This window comes from Drosophila obscura, unplaced genomic scaffold, assembly GCF_018151105.1.
Source record: "Drosophila obscura isolate BZ-5 IFL unplaced genomic scaffold, ASM1815110v1 contig_30, whole genome shotgun sequence".
Classification (NCBI taxonomy): Eukaryota; Metazoa; Arthropoda; class Insecta; order Diptera; family Drosophilidae; genus Drosophila; species Drosophila obscura.
In genome coordinates, this window is record NW_024542818.1 from 1583428 (window position 1) to 1609763 (window position 26336).

The 26336-nt window shown below is 44.5% G+C and overlaps 1 protein-coding gene, 1 long non-coding RNA gene and 1 other non-coding gene across 4 annotated transcripts in view; 1 reads left to right on the forward strand and 2 right to left on the reverse strand.

Annotated features, from left to right (window-relative positions):
• Positions 1–15595, reverse strand: LOC121404656. Of its 2 annotated transcripts, none has more exons than XM_041594595.1 (2): positions 15280–15595; positions 1–607 (listed from the first exon to the last, which is right to left on the reverse strand). In XM_041594595.1, exon 2 carries the CDS (start codon positions 440–442, stop codon positions 83–85), a length of 360 nt encoding a protein of 119 aa, XP_041450529.1. In that variant the 5' UTR covers positions 443–607; positions 15280–15595; the 3' UTR covers positions 1–82. The 2 variants fall into 2 exon arrangements, with proteins under 2 accessions (XP_041450529.1, XP_041450531.1); XM_041594597.1 differs by lacking the exon at positions 15280–15595 and adding an exon at positions 9603–9702.
• On the reverse strand, positions 4385–4456 carry Trnae-cuc. The gene has a single exon. It is a non-coding gene; the product is annotated as a tRNA-Glu (tRNA).
• LOC121404657 overlaps positions 12964–26336 on the forward strand; it is a 23829-nt gene continuing 10456 nt past the window's right edge. Inside the window, exon 1 of the long non-coding RNA XR_005968127.1 lies at positions 12964–13063. This is a non-coding gene — a long non-coding RNA (uncharacterized LOC121404657). The remainder of the gene's footprint in view (positions 13064–26336) is intronic.

The following is a 26336-nucleotide window of genomic DNA, read 5'->3' on the forward strand; positions in this document are numbered from 1 at the left end:
AACCTTCCGTCACCCAAAAATCGCCACAAACGTTACGTTACGGTGGCCCTCAATCAACCCTCGGGTCGAGAGTTTAATCGCATTAAAAGCGCCAGCACTGCAGAAATGATACTCCAGTGGACTCCACACTCACCTCCAGGAGCGAGGCAAGGACAATGAAGCAAGGCGGTGGCCATTTGGTGGCAAGAAGCTGCCTCTCCTTGTGCCTCTCCTTCTCCAATGATTCCTTCTTTGATGCTGCTGGAACGGGGGCTGCTGTCGTCGTGCGATGCACTGGATGTGGATGGGAATGCGAATGCTGTGGCATCAGCTGGTCACAACAGACGCCCAGCACCAGGCCAGACGAATGCGATGTGGTGGAGGCGGAGGCACAGACCTGAGGCGGCGGTGGCGGCATCTGCACTACGGTGCTGCGGCTGCTGCTGCTGCTGCTGGGCAGCATCTCTCTCCACTCCGTTCGTCGGTGTGTCTATTTTTGGGGCGTCTGCCTTGTGACGGTGCCCCACTTAGCAGCAGCACCGACTGTGGCAGCAGCAGCAGTGGCGGCGTTTGCTGTCATCATGAGATGCGCTCTCGGAATGCTGTCTGGGCCCCCGGTTTTGGCCTCCTGGAAAGAAATAAAGACACAACACACACATGAGTCACAGAGTCAGAAAGAACGGGGATTACAGTGGGCCAAATTAGCTCAAGGTTGTCTCCTCTCTCGGTTGTTGTGTCCCCCATCCAATGCTGTATGCTGCCAGACGACGACAACTGCAGCGCAATTCGAGGCGACTCTCGTCTTCGTCTCGTCTCTCGATTTGGCAGACGACAACGCCAAAAGGCGGCGCCATCATTCAGGTCTACACCCAGTCCCCCATTTCTGCCATTTCCCCTCCCCCGAGGTATACCTCTCGTATCCATCCGCTCTTTAATGGCCCTAGACCTAGACGGCCATAAAAAAGTCAAGAATTTATTTCTCTTTTTATATTTTTGCACACACAAGAAATTTATTTCCGCTGCGGCAAAAAAAAGAGGCGGCAGAAAGGTTAAATGCAACCCTCGAAATGTGCCCAAAGTTCAGATTAAGATGGAATTTCGGAAATCTTTAGAGGAAAGCAAAGACGACCAGAAAAGCAATAATGAAAGTGTTCTTAATGGAAATCGAATAATGAAAAGCCTCTAAAGAAATCTTTTGAGCAATCCTCCCCTGACAATGGAAAAGTGTAGCTATAATCCTCAAATCTTAAGCAAATCGTAATCCTGTAACTAATGGAGGAGTCTTGCCATAAATAAAGATTGAACCCTTAGATATTCAGCTAAGAAATCTACAATCATATTGGAACCCCTATGCCACAATTCAACCATAAATAAAAGTTAGATTTTATTTAAGCAGAGACGTCCCTTCATTAAAGTTCAATGCCCCAATTTACTTACACTTTTGGCTTGCCATAAAGCATCCCAGATCTTTTAACTGTAACCTAGCATGCAGAGCCCCCACACACCCTCACTTGCCCCTCAAAAACTAGTTGTGGTTCCGCCAGAAATCCCTGCAATCTTATTGCAACTAATCCTCATGAAATACTGAGCTTTGGTTAGTGAGTTTTCCGTAGCATACAGGACGACTCTCATGTGTGTGGTGGCTCCTCCTTTGGGTTTTGTTTCTATTTCCAGTTCGGAGTTAGGGTTCGGAGTCCCATGGCGTGTTCTGCCATGTCCTGTCCAGCACTCCATTCTGTTCTCTTCTGTCCTGTTCTGTTCTGTTCAGTTCTGTTGTGGTGTGGTTTGGTGCTCGCTTGGTAATGAGTTTTAATGGTGATTACCTTTGGGCCCGAAAACAACAGGAGCCAGGAGCAAGTCGAAGGTCCTGCTTGTGTCGTCGTGTCTCTCCCTTTCATTCCCTGTATTCACTGTACAAGCACAAACGAGTTTTGCCAAGCGGAAGTTTGTTGCTGTTGCTGCTGCTGCTGCTGCTGTTTCCCTTTTAATGATCGGCTGGGCACAACCGGTTAATGGTGCCCTGCCGCATGCCAAAAACTGTAAAAATATCGACAGGTGTATATCCTTAATGTCCTTAAACATTTCGATTTCTGGTGCTTGTGTAGCTTTTGCGCAAAGTTCTCCTTTTGCTGCTGGTGCTGGTGCTGGTGCTGCTGTTGTTGTCCTTGGCACGCAACTTGTTTGTTCGTGCAGGACACTGAAACGCACAATATCCTTGCAAGAAACAAAACAACTTCCTCCTGTGCGCCGAGCTGGCCTGGCCTTTACGCCACTCTTCTCTTCACCTTTCTTTGCAATATTTCGCTGCTTTCCCTCTCCTTTCTCTTGGCTTTTTCTTTCTCTCCCTCTCTCTCACTCTCTCTCTCTCTCTCTGTGTGTGTGTGTGTTTTTATTTGCCTTCCTGCTTGCTGCCTGCCTGCTGCCTCATTTGGCATAAGGCAAAAATCGAAGTTCAACTCGCAGTTGAAGTTGATTATGCAAGGACTCTTTTCAGCAACCTCCAACCTATGCAAGCTCCTTGATGTGGCTGCTACCTCGCCACTCTCTGCTGCTACTGTTTTTTACCCCAACCCCTCTCCCCGCTGAAACTGCTGCTGTTCTAGTTTCCTTCCTTCGACCGCATTTTCTGTGTTTGCATTGGACAAACATTTCATTTACATAATGCTGACTATTTGTGTTTGCATTGCGCCCCCATCTTTTTCTTTTTTGTCAAATATGTGAGTATTTCCTCAAGTATTCCGCCCCCCCCCACCACCCCTTATATTTTTTTTTATTGATTTATGCAGTTCAAATTGCCATGAAACGCATTCCAAATTATTTCCAAGAAAATGTGGCAGGGAATCCCTAGGTGGAGCACCACGCAGCTCCCCCTTAAGTAACTACTTTTTGCAAAAAGTTGGCAGGGGAAAATGGAAGAAAGACAGAAAACAAATTTAATTACTGCAGCCACAGGGGATACGATACCCCATAGCCGGCAGAAAAGGAAAAGAGAGGGAAATGCGAGTGAGAGCGAAATAAAAAATATATAATTATAGTCTCGGCTTAAAAATGCCTTGGGTTGAGAGCAAAAGTTATGTACAACAACACAAAAAATGAGTTGGCAGCTCCCTCAGAGCACCCCAGCCAGCACTTGGAACTGCCACGCCAGTGGGCGGTACGAAAAAAAGTGAAAGAATACCAAAGAAAGTTACACTAACAAAATGCAGCAACAACAAGAAAAATAAAACAAAAACAATGACGAGAAAATTATTATAAAACTATAATTGAAAAATGTTTACTTTTGGTGGGTGGAAAAAGTGGGTAAAAAACAAAAAACAAGTGCAATAGGAGGCGGAGATGAAGATGGAGTACAGTCAACTCAAATGTGGTACACCTATGAAGAGCTTTCATTGTAGCCAATGCTGCATGGGAAAGGTTTTCACTTTTTATTCGCATTATAACAGATAGATGTACATGCATGGGAGTACTAGAGCTAGAGTGCTCCCAAAGTCTTTGCTTTGCTTTACTTTGCTCATTTCACAATAAAAATTCCGTCAATTGTGAAACGAATGCGATTAAAAGTCGCGCACGCCATCATCAGAGCAGAGCAGCGCAGAAGACGCTGAAGACGCGGCACAGGGGGGGAGGGCACAAATGGAGCATCGCGATAGGGCATCGAAACTACTTCTCAAGACTTCTTCAAGAGACCCCGACCCGACCCCCACGCAGCCCCCAGAGAGAGCTTCAAAGTTCATTTCCATTTGGATTGCATGTCAGACAAGAGACTGCAAGAGGGAAAGGGGCAGAGAGAGACAGAGAGAGAGAGAGAGACCTGTGGGAAGGAAGGGCCTTCACTCACTCCCTTACTCGCTCACTCGCTCAGTCTTTCTCTTTGCTTTCAATTTAATTGTAATTTCTTTTGTGTTTATTGCGTTTGCTGCTGCCGTTGTCTGCTGCTTACGTTTTAATTTCATTAACTTGTGTTTACTGTGTGAAACACTTGCCCTTACCCCCGGAACTACACTGATGCCACAATGCAACAAGCCGCTCCGCACTGCCCCACTCCACTCCACTCCACTCTTGGACTGTCCATCTCTATGCCATTAAACGCTCCACATAAAACTTAAACCACCAGAGATTGCCTTTGTTGTACGTCCAATTTCAACAGAAGAAGAGCTCTTCTGATGCTGAAGCAGAAGCTGATTCTGAAATTGTGCTCTTGATGTCGCATTGAGATTTCAGACATTTGGAACAACAAACGGAACGGAATCTCAAGCTTTCAAATTCGTAGGTGGTCCGGTCCACACAAACAAACAAAAAAAAAAAACGGAGAAGCGACAAAAACAGAAGCGTAAAATATATAAATAAAATTAAATGATCAACGAAAAAAGAATAAAAAACACACAAAAAAGAAACTTGTAACAGTTTCCCATACCGGGAATTGAACCCGGGCCTCCCGGGTGAGAGCCGGGTATCCTAACCACTAGACAATATGGGAGATGGGATTGTCTTGGGTTAAATTCAAGTTTGACATCCATGAAGATCGTTTTCTTGTTTCAAGATTTTGTTAAATACAAAGATTTATTTGAATCGACAGCTAAATTTATTCTCTGATTCATGGTAGGGATATGCAAAAGAAACCAGCATTCGATGACGAATATAAATTACCTATTGGATTGGAATGCATCCAGTGGCATATGCTCATGTTTATGCAATTTTCTCTGATCAGTGAAAAAACCGCAAGAAGCGCGTACACCCTTTCCACTCGTTTTGCTTTCTTGGCCTGTCTGTCTTGCTGCTTAAGTATTTATGTCTTTTCGTATATTTCTACGACTTCGCGTCAATGCACAAATCAGTTAACGTCCGGCAGACGACATCGGACATTGGATGGTGGAGCGGACAGACAAACAGACGGACAGACAGATGGACATACAATATAATCACCTGCAGCGACAAAGACACCACCTGACCGACCACTGTGGAGGTTGTGTTCGTGATGTTGCTGTTGTTTCAGCCTAAACAAGTGCACATGGGTATCCATGTTTATTTTACGGTTCAACGATTATTACCAGTTATTGTCTAATGCAACCGTAAAAGGGGCCAGGCCACCACCCTGCCTCAGACACCACCGAACCACCGCCAAACGGACAGGAGAACAAGAACCACAAAGCAGAGGGTTATAGACGACAGGGCTTTTAGCCGGATAGAGGAAAGAGTGGAGAGAGGAGAGGTGGTAGCCAGACAAACGACAGACACTCAGACAGACAGACAGACGGACGGTGGGAGGGAGGAAGGGATGGAGGAACGTGGGTATGGAGCCGGGTAATGGACAACTTTTGGCCAGCAGTAGGTGTTGCCTGATTGTCGGTTGCAACAACCACCCAATGGATGATGGTGCAAGGTCCAAGCGTACATGTGAGAGCGTTGTGTAGTGTAGTGCTGTGCAGTGTGGGTTGCTGTTGTGGTTGTCCCTGGTGCCGTGGCTCTGTCGCTGGCACTCTGTTCATTCGCTATCAATATTTCAAACACGTTCCAAAACTTTTGCCTTTTCGGACAGAGGAGACAGCGACAGCGATAGCGAGAGGGGGAGGGCGAGGAAGAGTGGTATAAACGGAAGTTCACACGGAAATATAGGAAAATACAAGAATAATAATAAACGAAAAATAAAAGACAGACAAACATAATGTTCAGAAAAAAGAAAACCAAAAACAAAAATAATAATAATGGTGGAAATGAATCACGCAAACCCAAACGATAAACCAACAAAACAGATCGAATGTAGGGGGGTTTAGTTCTGAAACATTGAGCATTTCTGTAGATATATAGCCGATATGGCATGGAGACCAGAGCCAAACGAAAACGAAAACTAAAAGACGGCAAAGACACTGAAATGTTGTGGAATGCCGCCAGAGGGAGGAAATGACGAATATTTTTGGCATAGAATACGCGTGGTGTAGTTTGTGAAGGCGAAAGCTCCGAAGGGAGGAAGGTTGTTTGGTTGTTTGGTTGTTTGGGGGCAGACTTACGATGACATATCCAATAAATTAGGCACGCATCCGATTAAAGTGCGTGGCGGCCCCCCCACCGAAAAATACACACACACACATACGAGACGCTGTCTAGACAATAATTGGAATACTAGATCCCATGGATACAAGATATAGAGATGGGCACTCACGTATGGCCAGCAGATGGCATATCTGAGATCACTTGATTTATGCTCTCCCTGAGAATTTCACTGTGCGCTGATCTAATAAATATCTATGGAAATTGCAGCACGAACCACTCTCAAGATAATTAACTTCATGCAAAAGATACAAAGATACAAATGGCACACAGAGCGCGGGTCAATCGTTGCTTTCTCTCTCTCTCTATCTCACACACACCCCCTCTCCTCCGCACATCTAACTATCTTTCTCTGGTGAAGCAATTTAATGCAAAAGCCATCAATTAACCCGCTTTTGCCCAGCCATAAAAGATACAAAAGTATCTCTCTCGCGACCGTTCCAATCCGAGATGCAACGATTTGCACGTAGTTCCGTTAGCTAATTGGATGCTGATGGCCGCCGCGGATCTGCCGCCGATTTTCCGCCAATGAGGCAAAGGAAGCAGCGGCCAGAAGCCAGAAGTCACAGGCCAGGCGGCAGCCAGCAGCCAGCGGAAATTGCAATCGTCGGTGACGTTGACCCAAGGCCAAGGAAGGAAGGAAGGAATTTGCGGGGCAAAAAATGAAAAACAATGAAGAAGTGGAGTGGACACTGGCTGCGTCGCTTGTTTGTTGCCCCATGAATAATTAATTTATGATTGTTCTCATTGTAAATCATAACAATTAATGTGGCTTTAAATGCGCAGCCAGAGAGACGAACCGGAGGGGGTTCTTGGTCCCCCGACCCAGACATGACCATTGCCAAAGGCGGACATCAAAAGGCAATTATTCTGTGTGCCCACCCATCGCCCCATCTGCAGCAGAGTGTGGTGTGGTGTGGGTGGGGAAAATGTTAATAAGAAACACAGCAAAAGAAAAGCAGCAGAAGAAAAGTATTCCGAAAGGGGGGAAGAACAGGCAGTTCTCATGGTAATAGAAATGGCAAGCCTTTTGTTCTCACAACAACAAAAAAGCAACAGATTGTCCAGGAAGGAAGGAAGGAACTGGAGACAAGAACAGACGGAACACAGAGATATACCAGAGAACTGTTCAGAGAGGGGGAACTAGAGTTCTTTGCATGTATGGCTGAAAAATTGCATAAGCAAAAAAATCGCAAAAGAATCTTCAGTTTGGAATCCGAAATAAAACTCTAACTTTCATCAAAATACGCATCCATCATTCAGATTTCTCTCATAGCCACATCAGCCCCTGATTTACCTAAAAGCAAAAAGTGCGATCTACCGAGAAAAGTTTGATCCATGTATTGAGCTACTTTCTATAGACTGTGGCTCCATTAATGAGTTCAATAGCTATGGTAAAATCAGTGCAAATGCGAAGTTTACCTCTCTTTCTCGAATTTTCTCTGCTGCCTTTGCTGCGGCTGGTTGTTGGGGCTCAATGAACTAGAGACTTTGCCTGGTGCGATTATCACATTTCGATTAGCGACGTCTCCGGCCCCGACTTGGACTGACCTGCCAACTGGCGTTCATAACCACATTAGCACCGCTGGCGCTGCCATCGACCCACCAATGACCCACCCAGTTCCAGCCCCCCCTTTGCACCTGCCACAGCGCTGCCGTGCTGCCCCTCTGCACCTGCCACAGCTCGCTGGCCTCTTCAATCCATCCCCTTTCGGGGCGTGCGATCTACATTTCGCAGCGAGGAAACATTCACTGCGCGGCGGCGGCCCAACAATGTTGTTGCCTTTAGTCAGTGGGCCCGTTCCGCCCCTGGTACGCCTCTTCTTTGAGATGACGGCGCCTACCTGTCTGCCCCCCTGCCGCTATCACCCCTGGCGTCCCCACGCTCCTGTGGCGTGGTAATTATTCGCGCTCAGGTGAATACGCGAGTCTGCAAAGCGTAACTTGTAACTTGTAGATACATTCACGTATCTCTTTGCACGCATCTACATATGGGAAAGCCCATGACGACCCAGACGTGGGGACTAGAGATGTGCCCAGAGGCTTGCTGTCGTGAGTCTTTCTCCAAAAGAAAAGTCAGAGAAGAGCAAGAGAGACTTCCATCTATTGCATCGATGCGCCCAAATATGAATATCTTTCTCGCTCACGCTCTCATCTCTAGCTGTGGGGAATGGACAAAAGTTAATCACCGTTGCCGTTTAGCTCACTGAGCTTCTTTGTTGGAGCTCAGCTCGCGCTGTGGCAGCTGGAAGCTGAAGCTTGTATTTTTCTTTGTATCTGCAGTTGTGGAGAGCTGTATCTGAAGCTGTTGCTGGATCGCATAGTTTACATTTTATAAGTTAATTGAGTTAACTGTTCAACGCCGCTCTCCCCACCCCACTCTCTCACTGTTTGTATCTGTATCTGTATCTCTCCGTTGGTCATTTGCAGATGCAGATTGGCTGCATATCCGCCAGTGCATCTGGCAGATACAGTACATTGATCAATGATTGCATGGCCAGAGCGATCTATTTATCTGTAGATGGTTCGGTTCTTTTCCTGCTTTAATTATAAATATTTGTGCACCTTTTTTTTGCCGTCTACCAAATGGCTTGTAAATCTGCTGCATAATTCGTGTTGCGGTTGCACACATTTAAATTCAACAAAAACCCAGCCAAATCCCAACCAAACAAAAAAAAACTAGCTGCAACCAAGAATTAAATGCCTTTTTGTTGTTTAATTGCCAGAATATTTCACATTTTACATCGATACATACATACACACATACATACACACATACATACATACATATGTATGCATTCGCCTACAAATATTTTATTCGTTTTTATTGGCGGCTATTCTCTTGTATCATTTGTGCATTTCATTTCTATGTTTTGCTCATATTTTTTTGTTTTTCAAAGCTTTTTCTTTTTTGGTTTTTCAGTTTTTCGTTTTGTGTTTTTTTCCACATTCTGTTTGTGTGAAATAATAACCCAAATAACAGCGGATAACTCTTTGTAAACGATTTGTGTATTTGGTTTATCTCTGATTTCCACTTTAATTCATTCATAAATACTAGATGATACTCGCTTGAGAGGGACAGTGCGGTTGGTGATTGTAAGTCATTCAAATCGAACTGAAAACCCTATTAAAAACAACACAAATCGGTGATATAGCCCTCATATATTTCTAATATGCTTTAATTCAACAAAAATGTGTAGCTATTAATCTTTGAGTTCCATTATCGTATGGGGCTAGATGTAGGCTATAATTCGATGCACTTACGCTTGCGAAACGCACTGCACCTAAACAAGTTTCAATTGAAACTTTATTGAATTATGAAATTTGTTGACCAGCCAAGCTCTCGGATTCACATTTAATGGATGAACAATCTCATCCGCCTGACAAATATTTGTCACATGAGAAACACTTTTGGGGTAAATGCAAAACTTTCCGCAGAACGATACAGCAGGGAATACCCTGGATAACATCCCACCGACACCCCCCACTCTCCGATGTATAATGACCATTCCAAATGGCATTCAAATGGTGTCAATAGCTCTACTATTGCTCTGATAGTTGGTCAAAGCAACTTCTACCTTCGGTTTGGGTTTTGCTGACGTCAAAGTCCAATGTGTGACCAAGGGGCTTGGCCCACGCCTCAGAAGAAACTTGTTTGGGGGGGTGGGGGGCCTCAACCGGGCATCTGATACACGAGTGTCTGTGTCTGTGTCTGTGTCTATGTTATCGTTTGCGGATTTCAGGTGTTCCGTTCCGTTTGCATTGCGTGGGCCCTGACTCACCCAGCCAAATAGATTCAACGACTACTGGCGGCCCTGGCAGAGTTCCGTTTCACTTTTTCTGCACTTTTCAGAGATGTTTGCCAAATTTTCTGGGTGCTGCGGCTGCTGGCTGCTGCTGGCTGCTGCAATCTCAACAGAATTTGTCGGCTGCCGCGGTTTAGTGTCGTTTCACACGTAAGTTTCAGAATGTGTGTGTTTTTGTATCTGCGAGATGCATTTGAGGCATTCTTTGAATGTTTGCTTGCCTGTTTGCTTGTTGGTTTTGTTTTGTACAGTGCACACTCGCTTTTGTCTGTTTGTTGTTTTTGGCTGGTACTCTTCGTTAGAGTAGGGTATTAGGATTTCGTGGAGGTCTCTGTTAGGCAGAGAGGCAAGTGTTTCCCAATTTGAATTTATTATAGAAGTAGATAGCCTGATCCTCAGCTAAATTGGTAGCGTTATATAACGGATACGTAATATTTTCTCTTAGTTCTGATTAGCTTTTCTGCTGTAAAGTTGGGTACACTATATCAGGGTGCTAGGTAATCGGAAGCTTTATATTAGTACACAAAAGTCGAACCAAATCGGCCTACATATCCCTTGGAAATATCATTGTAATAATCGTTCTTTAAGTGTATCTTAAGCTTCGTTTTATTTCACCCAAAAGCTTGACTTTTTCTTTCTTTTCTTTGCTTTGTTTTGGTTTATCGCTTCGGTGTCTTATCTCACTCTCCCTTCGCCCTCGCCGCCGCCCTCGCCTTCGGTTTCTTCTCTTCTCTTTTGTTTTAGTCGCGCGCACGAAATATTCACCTGAGCCACAAAGAGCATTGATGAATGAACCGAGCGCCGGATGGATGGTGGAGAGCGATGAAGGGGTGAGGACGGGGGGAATTACCGATAAGCGATGACTGTGTGGCGGCGGCAGAGTGGAGTTCCCTTGGCGGATCGTCTTCAGGTATTTTGTTGTTGTTGTTGTGCTTCTGCCGTTGCCGTCGATTCTTGTGATTCATATTTCGCATTCGGATTTGCACATTGCGCTGGTTAGGCATTTCTTGCCCCAGTCCACCCCCCTCCGTCCCCTGCGCCACTCAGTGCCTTACTCTCAGACCCCCTACTGCTGCCTGCTGTTGCTGTTGCTGCTGCTGCTGCTGCTGACTCCCCTGGCATTTCTGTCGTAATTTGCCTCAAGTTTTGTGTTTTGTGTGAAATATTTACGTGCAGACAACATTCCCCCATTTCTAAAGACTCAGGAGAAACACTCACAGTTACAGATACAGATACTCGTACTCGTACTCGTATCTAGATACTAGTCGTAGTTGTAGTCGTAGTTTTCCTTGGCATTTTTACCCACATTTATTTTCGGTGCATTTCCGCCTGCCATTTGCCAGAGAGCCAGCCAGCCGCCCTACAGAGCAGCCGCCTGACTCCTTTTCACCTGTGCACGCGGAAAAAACTTAAGAAGGAAAAAACCTTCAGAATAGAGTGGGTCTAGCAATGGTCTGATGGAGAAGATGGAATACCCTGGCATTAGTAGATAATATTATATTTTAGGTATTCAATGTAGTTCAGAAGAGGTATTCCCTCGTGGTGGAGCTATGAAGTCGAACAACTTTGATATTTAGTACCTAATGTTTTCATTAAATGAAAATCTTTTGAATAAGAACAACACCTGAAACAGCAAATGAAGAGAAAATTCTTTAGGGATTTTAGGATTTTCCCCTTGAGTGTCCTTTCTTCTTTGAAATCACCTGAAACAGCTTTCCACAATTTTCTTAAAGGGTAAGAAAAAGTATTTCTTCTGCTATTCATCTCTATGCTTTACTTTTGGCATAAACATTTCCTAAACTTTTATCTAATTCAACGAAACTGCATCCAGACACAGCGACAGACAAGCAACAGCAGAGGCAGCAGCGGCAGCAGAGACAGCAGCAGCGGCATTGCCTTCATCCATTTTGCAAGGTTCCCAAGACATTTCCACATTTTCCGACGCATTGTTCTTGTTGTTATTTCTGCTGCTGTTGCTGCTCTTGTTGTTGTTGTTGTGTGCTTCATCTTTGAGCTTTTGTTTTTTCTTATTTATTTTTTCTTCATTTTTTTCTGTTATTTTTTTTGTTGTGTTGTGTTCAAACTCGCTTCGCATTTTCCGCGTGTTTCAACTTGTTAGGCATTCAACTTTTCACATCGGTGCTCTGCTTCTTTTTTGCCTCTCCTCTCTATTTGTTTCCTCCTCTTTTTCTACTTTTTTACACCGTTTTCTTCTCACTATTTCTCTTTATTTTCCACGAAGGTTTTTCCTTAGGTGTTGCTGTTTTTTTTTTTCGGACTTTGGTTTCGGTTTTATGCAACACACGCCACTTGCCACTTCAGTCCATGCCACACACACACACACACCAAGAATACACCACGAAATACTCTTTGTTTTGTGTCGCCCTGAGACTGAGAGGCGCCTCCAAAAAGCAAGGGGTGGCAGCTGCCTCTTGGATTATGCAATGCTCCTCCTCGCTTTTGTTGAATTTATTAAATTTCTTGAGCATAAAATGCACTAATTTATTAGCTCCTCAACAATCTGCAATCTCTATGTGTGTATCTGTACCTGTATCTGTGTGCTTCCATCTGTAACTTTTTTGTGTGCGTGTGTGTGTGTGCACCTTGAAACTTGAAGACAGACTACAAAACTGCCTCTGAGCCATTGTCTTCTTTTGCTCAACTTGAAATGTTTCTTAGATTAATGCGAATAGGAGACGACACTCTGACACTAATGAAGGTCAAAGGTGGCCCAGAGAGTGGCTTGATTAGCGGGCGGCAATGGTGGGGTGGGTTGGTGGCCGAGGACAGAAGGCAATTTGTTGACAGCTTAAGAATGATTAAATATATAAACTCTTGCAGCAGTCAAGAGTCTTTTGTATGTGTGTTGAAATTGCTGGGAAACAACACAAAGGCCAACCCAGAGAATAGAGAACACAAATCATTTGATGGAATCTCAAAGTTTGAATTAAAAACTAAAGGAAATTGTATGCTGAAAATGGGGATGGATTAAGGTGTCAGATTGGGTTGTTAAAGATCATCGAATGGATCGAGAAAAGTCTTTATAATTGATTAAATTGTGTGTCTCTTTTTTAAACCATAAAACTATAAAAATTTTAATTTAAATGGTATTTCTTGTTTTTAGGAAGAAAGGATGAGTAAGCCAAAGCAAACGACCAAAGAGAAACATAGTCTTATATTTATTGGCATGGATACTACATCAAAATACTACGCTACATAAATCGAGACAGAGGGTAAGTAATTCAATATATATGTGTATAATAACCCCATACATATTACTCATATGATTGAATGTAAGAAAGTTCTACAATTTGTATACAGATATTTTCTTGATACTTTCTGCACACTTTCTGCACGCTCCCCGTTTCAAGCTACTCTCTCTACTCCTTTGATCTAACTTCATTTATGTTTAAAACAAACCCAAACCCAAACACAGAACAAACTTTTGCACATTCATGCGAGTATCTTTTCCATATATGTATGTATGTATGTATGTATCTTTTCCATAACTTTTCCACTTTCCGCAGAAACACATAAAAAGAAAAGCAACCCAAAAAAAAACAACTAGAAACAAAACTAAACCATTAAGAAATCAGGTCTTTGGGTCTTTTCTTTTTGTATTGTGGGGCCTTTATTATTATTACGAGTATTTCTGTTTCAATTTCAGTTTTTGGCTCTAGAAACGGTCTCTGGGTTTTCGCACCTTTCCCTCTATGCTTGGGGTATACCCTCCCCTCGCACCATTCGATAGGTGTGTAAAAAAAAGAAGCAAACTTGACATAATTACAAAAAAATATTACACAAAAAACGAATGAGAAAAGTATAAAAAAAAGACAAAATGCAATGCGTATGAATTTTTAAAAAATAGCAAACGCAATAATTTTTCATATTTTTCTGTGCAGTCTGAAAAAAAGCTCAAGGCAGTGTCACTCCTCGAGAGAGAGAGAGAGAGAGAGAGAGAGACCCCCCGTCTGATGTCATTGAGTGGAAGCGTGATTTATCTGTATCTGTAGCTGACGATGAATCTGCACCGGGGGGGCATGGGTATCTGTATCTCTGCACTTGTTCCCATGAATGAATCTGCAAACAACAACAACAACAAAAAAACTTCAACAGAAAGAAACGAAACAGAACAAACGTGGGGAAAAGTGAATGAATTCGCAACGCAACGCAACGAATTGAATGGAATACTTTAGTGAATATTTAAATAAATTTAATCGCAAAGATTTGTGTAAACAAAAGGCCCAGCGAGCGAAAGAGTAGCACACCTTGTGGGATCATTCACTCGATATTCTCGCACCATTCCAGAAAGTGCTAAAAAGATGAATGACCATCTATATTCGGGCGATCCACTCGAACGCTCGTAGAGATTCAAATCGGAGAATCGATCCAAAAGTGGGTGCGTGTGGCGGCAGCCCACACACAGAATGTAATGTGTGGCTCTGGCTCTCCATCGATCGTTGGCCAGCCAGTCCTTCCTACACGACGCAGCACACGCACATCCCAGCCATTCAGCAGATACTATTTGGGTAGAACAAAAGAAACTGTAGAACAGAGTCAGTCTGACGGCAGAGGCAGTAGCTAAGGCCAAGCAGTCGCCAGAAGTAGCACTTGTTTGAGATCCGAACAAAAGATAGCGAAATGTGGAGCATGGAAGCAGCCCACATGGAGAGAAATCAGAGGACAAGAGTCCCATCAGAGATGGAGGGCAAAGCTATAAGTTTTTCCATTTTTTTCATTATTAATACGTTTTTAGATGCATTTCGATTTAGTAAATAAAGAAAATTACCGATTTTTAATGCAAATAATATTAAATACTGATATTAAATTAAACTAAAATAAAATTAAATTATTATTAAATAAATATTATAAAGTGCATCAATATTCATGAAATAGTTTGCAAATAAAGAACACGTTGGTGGACTAGACGAGTATCTAGTCCGCTTTTGATCAAGAATAGCTTATAGAATCTACCATTCTTTCTTTCCTGTCTGCATAGTAAGCAGTAAAAGAAAGTCCAAATTCCTTTAAAAAAGAGTATCAAAAGGAGTAACGCAAAACCCAAACCCGATACTTTTATAGATTGCGTATACGCAATGTGGCACCCCCATTGCAGAGAGAAAAAAACATTGAGGCGGATGGATGCTGCTGGAGCCAAAGGAAATGCAGTTAACCCAAGCCCACACCCCCCACCCCCTTTTTGCCCAACAAATAAGGCTACAGAGTGACAAGCACAGATGTTTTTACAACCCAAAAGCCACACAGATGCCTTGGCACTTCCAAATGCAGATTCAGATGCAGATGCAGAGACAGAGATACAGATACATTCAGCTTTGGATACATTTCAGTTTTCGAGTTGAATTTTTGGCAAGTTTCAAGCCAAGGGATTTATTATTGAGGGCGGTGAACGGGGGGATGTAGGGAGACGACGACTCCTCCTACGACTTACCAAAAGGGAAATGTGTTGACTCTTTTTTGTTTTGTCTCTCAAGCCATGCGGAAGGGGGATGCTCGCGCTGTTGTTGCTCTTCTCTCTCTGTCTCTTCTGCTGCTGCAACACCCCGTAAGCGGATGAGGAACAAGCTGCTGCGGTCGTAGATCCTGGCCAGCAGTTCCTCTAGCACTCAATTTATCGGCCCAGCAAGGAGGTCCTTGGGCTGCCTTTCTGCTTTCTTTCTTACTTTCGTATTCGTATTACCCTTTTTTTTCCAATACCGTTAGTCGCGTCGACGACTGCTTTTGCCCGGTTGCCGTTACAAAGTACCGTTCACTACTGAGCCCGTTTTTTATGCGCTCCGATACTTTTATAGATTCGCAATGTGCTGTGCGCCTTGTGGCAGACTGAGTGCCGTGCCTCTAAGGTAAGGGGGGTGGGGGCGCCTGAGTCTTGTTTGCCGTGTTAGTAGTTTTGTTGTTTCGCTTTTTTTCACCCCTTTGTGTTGCAGCAGTTGCCGGCCGGCCACCGCGCTTCCACCGTCCTCCCCCCCGTCGCGTCGCTCCACTCTCCTTCTGCCCATGGGGAGGGGGGAGAGAGAGAGAGAGCCGCCAGGTGCACAAACATGTTCGAAGTTCGAATGAAGCACGCGTCGGTCGGGCCGGGTCGGCCGTTGCCAGGCAGGCCATTCGTCGTTGCTTTTGTCGTGGCTTTTGGGCTTTGGGCCGCGAAACGGTAAACGTCCAAAAGGAAGCACAGCTCAAGGAAGTAAGACATAGAGAGGGAGAGAGAGAGCGAGATGGCAGCAGTGAAGGAACATCTGCTATTGCAGGTGCCACTGCAGTGGAGCGGCAGGGGAGCCGCAGACGTTGAAACAATTACCAAGTTGCTCTTAGACTTTACTCTTCTCTCCCCCTTCTAAGCCCACCTTTCAATCAACAACTGAAGTGTATTTCTGTGTTAGGCGCCAGCATCCAATTCCCTCAATTTATCAAACAATTATTGTAGACACAGCACCCTCATATCACGCGGCTAATCAGGGAAAGACAGGGCCTCGCTTGGGTTGCTCTGCCACCGGGAAGTGGTGCTGCTTGACAGCAGACTTGCAGTGATTGAGATGGGAATAGGAATTAAAATACGGAAAGAGGGGAAGCAGATTTGCATGGTACAGGGTATATTTCTATAAGGTAAGGAATTTTCCTCTACCTTTTATAGTTTTTCAATGGTTTTTGAAGAGCATCAAGGCCGCACCTTGCATAAATACAACTTGGAAGACAGCATATTCGCAATAGGAGAGGAATAGAGAGAAAGGTACTCAGCCCTCATCAGCTGTCAGCGGCAGTGGCTTCAGCAGAGGCACAAGATGAGGCAGCATCACCAGCAGCAGAAGACGGGGCACGCACCCAGTAGAGGCAGATGTAGAGGCAGCAACATCAGTCCGAAGTGTCTCGTCTCTTTTGATGATGAGCCACGCCACTGATGGATGCACCTCAAAGAGTAGCAGGCAGAAGGGAAAAGAGAGAGGGGACAGCGAACAGACAACAGGGAGCATGCCGCACCGCAACATATCAAAACGATGTTTCGATATGTTAACAAGTCGCTGAACAAAAGAGGCAGAGAGATCAGATGTAGAGAGTGCAGAGATGGCAGATAGCCCACATAAATAAGTATCTTGTATCGGGTAGATACATTTCTGACACCCAATAAACAAGGAGAAGGAGCAGAAGTGACAGCAGCAGCAGCGGCAGCTGAAATTAAAGATATTCCATTTCAGTTGTTAGGCATTTGATGCGAGATTGAGATATGGCAAGGCTATCAATGGGATTATGATGCAGATAATCATAATATGACACATTTTGAGACAATTTTAAACATATTAGGAAATCAAAATTGACAAATAACTGGGATTTCATTGAGAATGAAGCTCAAAAGATATTTCATTGAATTCTTTTGCCATGCTCTCAACAAAGTTAAAGAGAGGCTCCCACCCAAAATAAACTTGTTTATTTAACCCATAAATCACCCCCACTTCTGCCTGCCATCCAGTCACCAAATAATTGATTTCCTTGCACAAATGTTTTTTCAAAAACAGAAAAGAAAATGCCAGGAAAAGCCGTAAATTGAGGGTGAAATGAAATTAAGGCCAACAAAAAATAAAACAGATTTTCTCATAAAAAAAATTGCATTCGCTTAAAAGACAATTTTTTAAGTGCTTATTGTTTGGATGTTATTTCTGTATTTTCGTAGCCATTTTTCACCATTTTCCATTCGTATTTTCACTCTCAATATTTGTTGTTTTTTGTGTTTTTTAATTGCCGTCCCGCCGAAGCACAAAGAAAATAAAACAAAATGAAAACAGAGGAAAAAAAATCATAAAGCCAAAAATACAACACAACAAATGCAAAAACAAGGTGAAAATATTATATATTGCGAAAAGACACAATAAAAACCAAAACATAACAAGCAATAGCAACAACAACAAAAACAAGTAAACGCAGAAAGAGCAAACAACAATAGCAACACAGAGCCAGAGCCTCCTCCTGCAAATCAAACAAAAACGAAATACAAGACGAGCAAAGCAAAAGCAAAAGCAAAAAGCGATTTATGCAAAATGCGGATAAGCCCAATGGCCGCAGAGGGGATGGTAGGGTAGAGGCATCAGGCAGTGGCTGATGGGTGAGAGCAGTGGAAGATGGCAAAAGGCGATTAGGAGGCGATTTAACGCCGCACGCAAAATGAGATCCAATAAAATGCGATTACGTGGAAGCGAGACAGGGCGGAGGAGTGTGACAGGGAGAGGGTGTGTGCGCAAGAGGCGTAGAGGGGTAGAGTGAGAGTGTGATTAACAGAGGGAATGAGACGGAATGCAAATCAAAACAGATGTTTGACAAGAGTGAGACAGGAACAGCAACAGCAACAGCAGCCGCAGCCGCAGCAGCAGTTGGAGCAGAAGCAAAAGTTTGCGAACATAAAAACCACAGACAACAATAGCTTCGAAAGTGCAACAACAGACAGCAGGCAATGTCCTTCGCCTGATGCTGTTGCTGTTGCTGCTGCTGCTCCTCGTTCTTCTTGCTCACCTTCCTCCTCTTCTTCTTATTGTTGTTTACTTGCCGCTGCTCGTGCCACAGAAAGAGACAGAGAAAGAGCTGACGCAATAATATACATATCCTTTGAACAGGCCAAACAAAAATGAGAGAGAGAGAGGAAATCAAGGATTTCAGTCAACTAGTTTTTTCGAGCCTCACCTGCCGCTGCAGCCTGCAGCCAGACGGAGCTGCTGCGGTGCCACACGAGGAAAGGGGATAGGGGGAAACGCTGCCACATGCCGTTGCACTACTCATATTACGATGCTTCCTTTTTTTTTCGCAAAAGACGTAGACGCAGTACTTCGCTTCCTTTAACTGCTTCCACTACTTGTTCTTCCTCGGTTGCTGTTGCTACTTCTTCTCAAGCTCTTTCTTCGTTCCTTCCCCTCTTTCTGCTGCTTATAATAATTATTATGACATGCCGCTGCTGCTGCTGCTGCCCGCCTCCTGGCGCTCGCTGCCACACTCCTTCCCCTAGTGTCTGCTTCCGTTCCAGAGAGCAAGGGAGAGACTACGACAACACGCTAACCGAAAATATGCATTGACCCTGGGATGGGGGAGATTCTTATTGTGAGAGGGGGCGGCGGACAGAGGACAGTCTGCTGCAGCTGCAAATGTCGTCCCGCCTCCCCCTTTGCCAATGTCAATGTGCGATTCATTCTGTAAAACGTTCGTGACGACCGACGCCAAACCGACAGCACAGCACTCACTCTTCCCTCTCTTTTTCATTGACTCTCTTCGAAGTTCGGTAAGAAGCGCGAGGCGGAAAACGGAAAGTGGCTTGTAGTAATTTTATTGAGAAATCCAAAAAGAATAGAAGGCCGGAATAAGGAGGAAGGAGGTAAGCGATATAGAAATAGTAGAGAGAGAAAAGCGAAAAAAGAGACATGGACACAAGCCAATATTGGGCAGGGGGTGTAGCGGGTTGGGGTTGGGGCCCAAGGAATGCGACGCTTGCCGCATAACAATGCCAATGCAACGCATTGCAAGAACAGAGACGAGTACGAGTACGAGTACGACTACGTGTATTTGCCAGATACAAATGTATGTACAGCCCATGTAGTATTCCCCGCACAGTGGGACATTTGGAGGCGTCTCTTGCCAACAGTTGCAGAGCTCCACAACAAAGTTGCCCCAATAAAGCTGGGAGAGGGGGAGAAGAAAACAACAACAGCATCAGTCCAACACCTTGCCAAAAGAGAGTGAGAGAGAGAGAGAGAGCTGCCAACCAACATCTGTTCGAACCTGTTCGATGATTGCGCTCTCAAATGTTGCAAGCCCGCGTAAAACAACAGCTGTTCGAGCATGTTGTGTATAAGAGAGCACAAGAGTGTGCGCTACAACATGTTGGTTAGAAGAGAATTCAAGCCAAGGGGCTCGACTGGTTTGTTGGTTTTGGTTTGATAGAATGGGGGAAATACCATCCAACCAGCCTGACGACTGACGACTGTGGAGAGCCAGACAAGATCATTCGTGTTCGATTTTTGTGATGAAATTGCATCTGTTCAATAAACAGTGTGCACCGTTGATTCAGTACTGAACGAAGAGAAGAGATGATGTCTTGTCAGGCCCCCCCTTTGGAGAGATTTGCCCTTAGAAACCCCCTCTTACCTTTAAATAATCCTTAGAAGTACAAGCTTTCTTTTTTGGGTGGAAATTCTCCAAGGAAGAAGGAGTTTTCCATTATTTTCGGCCATTTCTCTAAAGAACTTCACTCTTTTAGCTCTGGGAGCCCATTAATTCAATGTAAACCATTCAAATGAAATCCATTAGAGTTTATATTTGAGCCGTAAAACGTTTCGGGGGCTTCCTTCAGTGTCCTCTGCCCCTGTGTGCGCCTCTTTTAGCTGCTCCTTGCCCCCAACACACACACACATGGGTAGGAGAACGGAAGCGAAAGTCTCGTCCACAAGGCTCAATTTAAAACCATTCCATGCCTCTGGTTCTGTGCCACGTCCAGGGATTGCTCTTATGCCTCCTTCTGTGCCTCCTATGCCACATTCTATGAGTTCTGCTGCTTCTTCTACTCCTCCTCTCTGGCCGAAGCAGCACACACAATGCCTGGTTCTCTGCTGCTCTTCCTGCACTTTGGGGGCCCAATGGCATTTTGAAAAGCTTATCCCGAAAATATTTGCATAAGATTCAAACTGCAGGCAAGAAAACCGTTTTAGAAACCCCACCCATGCCACCTCTTTACCGCCCACTTGCCCCCCTATGCCTCCTCCTCCTATTGGCGCTGGCTTTCCCCAAATAAAATGCAATTTAGCCTGAAATGAAACAAAATAACAGGCAGTGCCACCAACCACCCACTAAGCCATGGACGTGCCTCCCCCCGACCGACGAGTGGGTGCCCCAAAAGTTTTGTTCAAGTTTTCGGCAGTCAAATGTGGAGTTCATATTTGGCCAGGAATTACTCTTCATGGCTCTCCCCCACTCCCCCACTCCGTCTCTTAGCCAACTCTCTAGCCTGTGGCGCCCCCCTCCTTTGCCTAATTGTATGAAAATACTTGGATCCTTTGGATTTTGGTTCGGGGTTCTGGTTCTGGTTCTGTTCTCCATACCAAATGCGAATTTAAGCCCCCAAAATAATGTGGAGCGAACACCGAAAAGTCAAATGAAAATCTACTCAAGGTGTTGCTTTTCTTTCTGTAACTTTTCTCGAAGCTTTTGCGACTTTACTTAGGAGAAAAAAGAGCATCGAGTAGGTGATTATTGGCTTTAGGAGAATGTCACGTTGTGCAACGCTAATGTATCCATGACATCAATGGAGGAGGAAATCAGGAAAGTGGAGTACAAAACTACCGAAGGAATGGGAGCAAGAAGCGAGGCAGAGATCAACAGAGATAAAAGACGGAGATAGAGAGAAAGGCAGAGAGACTTTTCAGAATTTTTGGGGAGAGGTAAACCTCTGACTGTGCACCGAAGCATTTGACAGCCCTGTGGCATATGCAAAAATTTACATTTGAATTAAATATTTGACACCAGCAGGCGGTCGACCCGGTCTCGGTTCCGTTCCCCCCACCCCACCCTCTGCGGACCACTGCCGCCGTCTGGGATCCGTTTCCAACTCTGAGTGCCACAAACCGCAATATCAGACACATCTCTCTCTTCTCACTTCTCGTGCCTTGCCCTATTTTCTGCCCACTGGGCTCTCAGCAATGGCTGCAGATTAACTTTATCCCTTTCTCATGGGTGTGTGCCCCCTTTTTGGTACCCATTGAAATTGGCTGGCTGCAGGCTAGAATAGATCTTTGGGAAGGTGTGTCTGTGCAGCAAAAGAAATATTCCGGAAGAAAAATACTGTTGAATGCCGAGTTCTGCTTCATTTAATTGAATCTTCAGCAAGATATTCTGCAATCGTTGCACCAGGGTATCCACTAGCTGGTATAACTCTCCTTCCTTGCATTCACTGGCTTTCCCTGTAGCATTTTCCTTAATTCACAAAACATAAAGTGGCAAGTGACTCCGCTCCTTCGCCTTCTGTTGCACCCTGAGACCCATTTCCCATTTCCCATTTCAATTTTCGAGTTTTCTTTCATTTTCCATAGTTTTTAATTAAATCAAAATATGTGGCCCTAAAAAAAAAGAAAAGCATAAACTGGCATGTGGGCGGGGCCTGTAGGTCCAAATGCAATGGCGAAATCCAGAGCCAGATTTCAGTACCCCGAGAGTCCCGAGAGGCAGAGATGGTCAAAAAGAGCGAGAGAGGGAGAGAACGAGGCAACAGAAGCAGCATCTGCTGACCAAGACAGACGGTGGGAAACCAGTTCTCAATCGCTGCCCTCTGATTGGAAGACAGAGCCCAAAACAGACAGCTAAAGGGAATGAGAGAGAGAGAGAGACATCATCAGGCTACCTGCTGGGACATGAAATGAGCCTCCGCAGAACCACAAACATCATTAATAAAGGTCTCAAAAGGGAAGGACAAAAGACGAGAAGGCCCTGTGTGAAAGGGAGAAAGGGTAGATCCTCATCCTCTAACCCGAATAAAACTCCACTTCCACTGTTGTCCTAATGGCTAACACTTCCTGGCTAATGAGCCTTGACTGCAGGCAGCGAGGGGAGCGAAAAAGAGTTGATTAATTTGTGGGAAAACATCTCTTGGTCTCTTGGCCATTCATTATCGAGAGGAATCCCCGAAAACCCTCAAAGAAACCCTGCCAAAGGCCATCAAAAAACCAGACTTTAAGCTACTTTGGAAGTTTTGCTCTCTGGTTTTCCATTTTCCATTTGCCCATATCATATCACAGAATTGCCACCTGCCTTGGAAAATCTCCGTCTACAGCTGCTGCTGTTTCTGTAACATCAAAGAAGGCGATGGCGAAGGCGATGCTTCCTCGTCTTCCAAGAGACACTCGCATGCAATCGCCTACCAGATGATAATTTTGGGACAGGGACAGGGAGAGAAACACTTGTCGACAGAGAAGCAGAGAAACGGCACTCGAGGGAGACACGACAGCCCCTCTATGGAGAAATGAGCTACGAAAATAGAAATGTAATAATACGGAACTTATGCTAATAGCGCGTTCCAAAAGACCCAAAAGAAAACAAACAAACAAACAATATTCAAGAGCGGCAGACGGCAGACAATTCATAAAAAATGTACATTACAGGAACATTACAACATTTAGGGGAAGTACCAACCATGGATGGAGGATGGATGGGGAAACGATTGAAGGCCATGACCCAAGGGCGCAATAAAAATTAGAGTGCGCAGGCGCAGCCGGAAAGCAGCAAGGGGGGAAGTGCAGGAACTATTAGGGGAAGTAGGAAGGAAGCTGCAGGAGTGGGAGAACCTTTTAAGGACCATCATCAACGCGAGTGTTGTGGCGGTGGAGGGGCGCCTCAAAAGGTGGCAATAGATCATCCTCCATGCGTTCTGGGGGCTGGCTGCAGACCGCGAGATCATAAATCAAATCTTAATTGACTCGAAAGGAAATTCTAAGTAACTTAAAGACACAAAAGATGATCTATTATGAGAGGGTGAGGATGATAAGCGCCTGCAGTGGAGAGATTCAAGACTAAATACTCTGCAGAAGTTTACGGGGAGTAGCTAAAGATGATCTATAGATGAGGTAAATGAATCTGAAATATAAGGAAAGAGAGATTGGAATTCATTTGTTGACTGGAGAAACGTGAGATGCTGATGCAAGATCTCCCAGGTCTGTGGTAATGTGTTACATTGGGAAGGAGAATGCATGAAGCAAGAATAAACCATGGAGAAAAATATAGCACTTGGAAGAGACATATTTGAATTGTTGTGCGACAGAATCCTTAAAAAGGTGCCAAAGATGCATCCATCTACCATCTTCCATATTTATTCGAGTGAGTTTTAGTGGAGTTCATTAATCCCTTGATAAGAAGAGGGATCAATGACTTACGATACTCGTATGATTGAAATAAGCTCCACGCACAAAATACACTTCTCTTTCACTATGAGAATCTCCCATCATCAATCGATCTTCATTCACTTAACTCAAATTTCGTGGGTTGCCAAGCAAAAAGTTCATTTAATGCAATACCAACTGCACACTTGCCCTCTCCCAGTCCAGTCATGGGCAGGAGCAGGGGCAGGGGATTATTGCCCCATGATTCTCCTTTAAATATCTTTCGTTGCATAAACAAAATTCTTCATTCAGCAGCTGCTGCTGCTTCTGCTGCTGCGAATAATGCAGATGGTTGGGGGATTTTCTTCTAAATCTAAATCGTCTTATTTTCCACTTAGTGGTGCCCCCTGCCCCTGCCCCTGCCCCAGCCCTTCGCTTTCACAGCCACCTTCTGCAGCACAACACAGCACCCGTGGCATCTCAATCCCCTCTGTCTAAGTAGAAGGTGACGGAGTGAGAGAGAGAGAGAGCGCGCCTCTGGCTCTGTAGGGGGGAGCTGTGGCAATTTATTACCTGCCATTTACCCGTTTCCCATTATTAATTGCATTGCCATTAATCAGTTTTACTTGCGCTCAACGAGGCGTATACGCATTTACCTCATGCCCCACACTGCCTAATGCCCCCTACCTCACTCTATTCGAAGGTATTTTTGAATGAATTGAAATGCAAATTCTACAAGAAAATAAACAATTTTCGGGGGGAAATTCTTTAAGACGGCGACTTTCGTGGGAGAGTTGGCATGGCACGGCGTGGCAGAAGCGAAACAGAGTGTGAAATCGGAAATGTTTGTGTATCTACTTGCCACACGCCTACTCCCCCCCCCTGCATGTTGCATGTGGCAATAAACTGCATCGACAGTTTCCGCTGCTCTGTATTCTGTCGTGTCCTGAAATTACGAAATATATTTCTATTCGTTTATCCTAAGTACCCTCCATCCCCTGCCCATCCATGCCTCAGGCGGCTGTGGCTGTGTCCCTTTACTCCCCCCAGCTCCCGATCTGTCTTTTACTCAATAAAACTTTTTGATTTCCGCTCGAATAGAGGGAAAACTTTTTAATGCGGATGTTCTGCCAGCAGCAGAAACAGAAACGAAAACAGCAGCAAGAAAAAAAAAACCAAGCAGCGAAAACTGTTCAGTAAAATCAAATCAAAACCAAATTGAATCCGAATCGAACCAAATCCAAGGGAAAACAAAGGAAACAGAAATTTAAATGTACGAAAATCGATGAGGGGGGGGGGAGAAAGACGAATACTCGGACTCGGACACGGACGAAGCAGCCATTGAAGAGACGTAAACGAAACACCTGCCAAAGCGCCCCTCAGTTCCATTTTTGCCCATTTTAATTCAATTGGATTACTTTGCTTTACGGCATTGCAACACTCATGCAACGACTGGGGAGAGGGGCATGCCACACGACACTCATGCAGCGACGGAAGGGAATCCCCGAGATTAGGTTGGCGAGGGTGTGGGACATTGCCACACTCATACGATGGTAGGGAGAGGGCAAAGCAGGAACCGTTTCAATGCTATAAAGAATCTACAGCTGAAATCCACAGACAATTTCGCGTGGGGCTTCCTTCTCCGCCATTTGTTGGCGTTTAAGTTGATACGCGATTAATGCACTTTTCAGTCAGTTGGGAGGAATGCCCCCCCCCTTGCTACACCCCTCTCTAAGGCATGCCTCTCATTCTGATACAAGAATTCAAATGAAACAATGCTGTCAATGTCGTGTGGCAATCAGAGTAATTAGTGAATAGTTTGAAGGGTATATAAATTAATGATAGGCATAAAAGAAGATTAAATTAATTAAATAGGTGAATAGCTAAAGGTTGAATGGAATAGGTCTCCGGTGAATGTTGAATGACATTTCAATAAAAAGGCATTTAATGTACTTGCTATTACCACAATCTGATACTTGCTTTTCATCCATTTATATTCGCAAACAATTAAATATTCGTTCAGTTCTGAATTGATTTTACATCAAATATCCAAAGCTTTGTCATCTAATGTAGAACAGTACACTATCTGCCCCAAAAGGTATGCCGCATGTACCTCAGATATGATTAGAACTAAATGTTATAATTATGCGAAGGATCTGCATATAGCCAACAACTTATGTCCTATTGGAAAGAGACAAATATTAACAGCCAAAGAGCTGAAATATTCAATATTGAATATCTCTAATTATTTCCAAGTTTCCGTAGAGTTTCAGCTTGATTACTGTACCCCCCATCTGTGAGTACGTATTCCTTTCCATGATAACCCTTCGATTAAACCAAACTACGAGTATCATCAAAAACAAGCGACCAAGAGCGAGCTATTAACATCCTCAACGATGCTACTTAAGCTTGCAACACGAGACGTCATCGAAGTTCGTGGGCAGAGGGCATGGCATTATCGCTCGTGCCAACATCCCGAGAATATTTGATAGAAAAGGGAGGGGCAGGGATAGAGGGCGGACGGTATGGGGCAGATGAAACCGAAACCGAAATCCAAAAACAGCGAAGGAAAAACAAAGACAAAGCCATGGGGCAGGAGGGTAGGGGTAGGGGTAGGGGGTACGTGGCATGCCTGCACACCGGAAGAAATAGTGGA